The following is a 5,000-nucleotide window of genomic DNA, read 5'->3' as shown; positions in this document are numbered from 1 at the left end:
CTGTCTCTTTCTCTGTCTCTAACTCTCTCTATCTCTCTCTTTGTCTCTCTCTCTGTCTCTAACTCTCTCTCTCTCTGACTCTGTCTCTGTCTATAACTCTCTCTCTCTCTGTCTCTCTCTCTGTCTCTAACTCTCTCTCTCTCTCTGTCTCTCTCTCTGTCTCTCTCTCTGTCTCTCTCTCCCTCTCTCTCTGTCTTTCTCTCTGTCTCTAACTCTCTCTCTCTCTCTCCCTCTCTCTCTCTGTCTCTCTCTCTCTCTCTCTCTCTCTCTCTCTCTCTCTCTCACTCTCTCTCTGACAGGAGAAAAGGTTAGAAGAGGTCCTCTATTGTTCATCCATTCATTAAGCTGTCATAATCAACTCCCACACTCACCATGTTACCAATCCAGATCAAGATCCTTAGATGATCGGACAGACAGGGGACCCCTACTTTGCTCCAAAGTGTAGTAAACACTGTGTGTGTGTGTGTGTTACCTCTGTGCTCCGTGGTGAGCACCAGGGCCTCCTGCTCGGGGCCCCAGCCCGGGGCGGTGCGGGCGGACAGCCTGAACAGGTAGGTCTGCTGGGCTTGAAGCCCTGTCACAGTGAACTGCCGTGCGCTGGAGCCCACCTCCACCACGGTGAAGCTGGGGGGGCCTGCCTGCAGCCGGTATGCTACCTGATACCCTGCAGGGGGCAGATAGAGAGGGAGGGTGAAAGGGTGTGTGTGGGTGGGTGTCAGTGTGTGAGCCCTTACCCCTAACCCTTACCCCTAACCCTTACCCCTAGCCCTTACCCCTAACCCTTACCCCTAGCCCTTACCCCTAGCCCTTACCCCTAGCCCTTACCCCTAACCCTTACCCCTAGCCCTTACCCCTAGCCCTTACCACTAGCCCTTAGTTTACCCCTAGCCCTTACCCCTACCTCTTACCCCTAGCCCTTACCCCTAGCCCTTACCACTAGCCCTTACCACTAGCCCTTAGTTTACCCCTAGCCCTTACCCCTACCTCTTACCCCTAGCCCTTACCCCTAGCCCTAACAATGGCGGACAGATCATCTTGTTTTGTGCTGTACACAGTCCTGTACATATGTATTTGCAACTATGTTCTTTATTTTTAAAACGTTTTAACAAATGTCTAGTCTGCTGCGCTGACGTTACAGTGCTGTGAGCACAACAGTCCTGCATCTCTCTGATCAGCCTTGAATGGACTCAACATTTCTACAGCTTTAACTAGAATCCATTAGCAACCAAAGAGAAGGTGTGTGTGTGTGTGTCTTACCCAGGATGATGCCGTTGGGCTGGGTGGGGGGCAGCCAGACCACCCTAACTGAGGTGAGCTGCACCTCTGGAAACATTAACCTGATAGGAGGGCCTGGGACTGGGGGAGGAGGAGGGGGGTGGAGGAGGAGGAGGGGAGGAGGAAGGAGGAGGAGGAGGAATAGGAGGAGGAGGAGGAGGGGGGAAGAGAGAGGGGGAGGAGGAGGAGGAGGGGGAAGAGGGGGGAGGAGGAGGAGGAGGAGGGGGGAGGAAGGAGGAGGAGGGGGGAGGAGGAGGAATAGGAGGAGGAGGAGGAGGAACGGAGGAGGAAGGAGGAGGAGGGGGGAGGAGGAGGAGGAGGGGAGGAGGAGTAGGAGGAGTAGGAGGAGGAGGAGGGGGGGGAGAGGGTGGGAGGAGGAGGAGGAGGAGGAGGAGGAGGAGGAGGAGGAGGAGGAGGAGGGGAGGAGGAGGAGGAGGAGGAGGAGGAGGAGGAGGAGGAGGAGGAGGGGGGAAGAGGGGGGGAGGAGGAGGAGGAGGAGGAGGAGGAGGAGGAGGAGGAGGAGGAGGAGGAGGAGGAGGAGGAGAAGAGGAAGAGGGGAGGAGGATGGGGGGAAGAGGGGGGGGAGGAGGAGGAGGAGGAGGAGGAGAAAGAGAAAGAGGAGGGGAGAAGAGGGGGGAGGAGGAGGAGGAGGGGGGGGGAGGAGGAGGAGGGAGGAGGGGCAAACCGCAGGAAAGAAGAGAAAAGACAGAGAGAAATTGTAAAACTGATGTTTAGTTAAGGTTAACTACCAACGGTTAACTAAGGCTAACCAATTAAAGTTATCTAACTCAGGTTAACTAACTCAGGATAACTATGGATGACTAAGACAAACACAATTATGTGAACTAAAGTTAAACTGAGGTTAACTAACTCAGGTTATGTCAACTTGAGTAATACAAATGTGATCACAAGACTCAATATCTTGAGCAATATGAAGAACTCTACACACACACGTACACATCCCATACAAACACAAACAAGTTACAGTACTTTACACATCTTGCTTGTTTATGAAAAAAGAACTTTTTGAGACTATAAAAAATGTAACTGTTCTGAGATAAAAAAAAAGCATGTTCCACATGACTACACTGGCATCAGCTAGTGTGCGTGTGTGCGTGTTTGTGTGTGCGTGTGTGTGAGAGAGACAGACTGAAGGTTCATTATATGCTATCAGGAATACACTTCTCTTTTCCTGTTTCATCCTGAAATGAGAAAAACTTGTCAGACGTGACACTGTTTGATGGAGTGAAAGTGAATGTAGGACTGTTTGTAACTGTGTGTGTGTGAGAGAGTCTGAGCAGATGTAGCATCAGTGATACAGTGATACAGCAACAGTGTTGATGAATAATACAGCGCACACACACACAGATACACTCACACACACACACACTCTCTATGCATGGTTGAATGGTCAGAGGGCCAGACTGAGGAGCAGTGAGGCGCGTGTGTGTGTATATCTGTGTGTGTGTATACGTGTGTGTGTGTATACGTGTGTGTATATCTGTGTGTGTGTATACGTGTGTGTGTGTATACGTGTGTGTATACGTGTGTGTGTGTATACGTGTGTGTATATCTGTGTGTGTGTATGCGTGTGTGTATCTGTATGTGTGTGTATACGTGTGTGTGTATACGTGTGTGTATATGTGTGTGTGTGTATACGTGTGTGTATCTGTATGTGTGTATATCTGTGTGTGTGTATACGTGTGTGTGTGTATACGTGTGTGTATATGTGTGTGTGTGTATACGTGTGTGTATCTGTATGTGTGTGTATATCTGTGTGTGTGTATACGTGTGTGTGTGTATACGTGTGTGTATATCTGTGTGTGTGTATACGTGTGTGTATCTGTATGTGTGTGTATATGTGTGTGTGTATACGTGTGTGTGTGTATACGTGTGTGTATCTGTATGTGTGTGTATATCTGTGTGTGTGTATACGTGTGTGTATATCTGTGTGTGTGTATACGTGTGTGTATCTGTATGTGTGTGTATATGTGTGTGTGTATGCGTGTGTCACCATCGTCCCTGGTCCTGTTGGAGATGGGGGAGCTGGGGGGGCCATCCCCCATCTGGGTGAAGGCCAGGGTCTGGACCTGGTACAGGGTGTACCTCTGAAGGCCCCCCAGCAGCACCGCCCCCCCGGACCCCCCGGCCCCCTCCACACGCTGCTCCGAGGGGGGGGCAGGGGACGCCTGCTCACGGTACAGCACCTGGAACACACACACACACAGATCAGTACACACACACACACACAGATCAGTACACACACACACACAGATCAGAACACACACACACACACAGATCAGTACACACACACACACACACACAGATCAGTACACACACACACACACACAGATCAGTACACACACATGCACAGATCAGTACACACACACACACACACACAGATCAGTACACACACACACAGATCAGTACACACACACACACACACATAGATCAGTACACACACACAAACACACACACACACACACACACAGATCAGTACACACACACACAGATCAGTACACAGGTCTCTCCTTCTCTCAGTATAATCCTGATCCTCATGGTGTGGTCGTCCTCTCTGCCTTACGCAACAGAATTAAACATTCATTCACTTGTAGAGAGGCAAATGTTACAGACACACACAGACGAATACACACACATATAGACACACAGATCAGTACACACACAAAACCCCAAACTAAGCAGAAAATAGGCAAAGTGAGCATGTTTTAAAGCTGGTCTATCACTGTGGGAAAGACAAACAGGAGATCTTACAGGATGTTACATCACACTGGCCTATCTTTGCTTCCTGTGGGGAGAGTGCTTGTGTGCGCAGGGCGGTGAGGGTTTGGGTTGGAAAACAGAGAGTGTAAGTAGGAGAGGGAGAATGTGTGTGTGTAAGAGTGTGTGTGTATATATGTATATATGTCTGTGTGTGTACATGTGTGTGTATGAGCAAGAGAGAGAGAGAGAGAGAGAGAGAGAGAGAGAGAGAGAGAGAGAGAGAGAGAGAGAGAGAGAGAGAGAGAGAGAGAGAGAGAGAGAGAGAGAGAGAGAGAGAGAGAGACAGAGAGAGAGAGAGAGAGAGAGAGAGAGAGAGAGAGAGAGAGAGAGAGAGAGAGAGAGAGAGAGAGAGAGAGAGTACCTTATACCCCAGGATGACTCCGTTCCTCAGGGTGGGGGCGACAGGAGACCATGTGACCAGGATGCTGGTGGAGCTCACAGCCTCGGCACTCACACTGAGGGGGGAACCTGAAGGGGCTGGAGCACACAAGGTCCCCACAAGGGAGGCAAACAAGACCACACACACACACACATTAACATGCTGCTTCAAACTTCGCATTTTGTTGAAACTGACATGAGAGGAGAGGAGATGAATAATGTTTTCTGTCTCATGTCACAGCATCTACCCTGGACAGCTGCTTCCTATAACTGCCTGAATCACACTGCTGTCAGTGTACCTGTGTGTGTAGTGTGTATGTGTGTAGTGTATGTGTTGTGTGTGTGCTGTGTGTAGAGTGTGTGTGTTGTGTGTGTAGTGTGTGTAGTGTGTGTGTAGAGTGTGTGTGGTGTGTGTAGTGTGTGTAGAGTGTGTGTGGTGTGTGTAGTGTGTGTAGAGTGTGTGTGTGCTGTGTGTAGAGTGTGTGTGTTGTGTGTGTAGTGTGTGTAGTGTGTGTGTAGAGTGTGTGTGGTGTGTGTAGTGTGTGTAGAGTGTGTGTGGTGTGTGT

At 49.9% G+C, this 5,000-nt stretch overlaps 1 protein-coding gene across 4 annotated transcripts in view; it reads right to left on the bottom strand.

The window, feature by feature from the left end:
• sdk1a (sidekick cell adhesion molecule 1a) overlaps positions 1 to 5,000 on the bottom strand; it is a 117,360-nt gene that overhangs the window by 15,441 nt on the left and 96,919 nt on the right. For all 4 annotated transcript variants that reach the window (XM_084685066.1, XM_084685067.1, XM_084685068.1 and 1 more), the window contains 4 exons: positions 4,418 to 4,533; positions 3,290 to 3,482; positions 1,258 to 1,356; positions 473 to 664 (listed from right to left, as the gene is read on the bottom strand). In XM_084685066.1, the coding sequence (XP_084541192.1) occupies positions 473 to 664; positions 1,258 to 1,356; positions 3,290 to 3,482; positions 4,418 to 4,533 (600 nt within the window). The remainder of the gene's footprint in view (positions 1 to 472; positions 665 to 1,257; positions 1,357 to 3,289; positions 3,483 to 4,417; positions 4,534 to 5,000) is intronic.

This window comes from Hypomesus nipponensis, chromosome 21 (assembly GCF_054491055.1).
Source record: "Hypomesus nipponensis isolate SF chromosome 21, ASM5449105v1, whole genome shotgun sequence".
Classification (NCBI taxonomy): domain Eukaryota; kingdom Metazoa; phylum Chordata; class Actinopteri; order Osmeriformes; family Osmeridae; genus Hypomesus; species Hypomesus nipponensis.
Note: the sequence above shows the minus strand (reverse complement) of the source record. Positions and strands in the feature narration are given on the sequence as shown.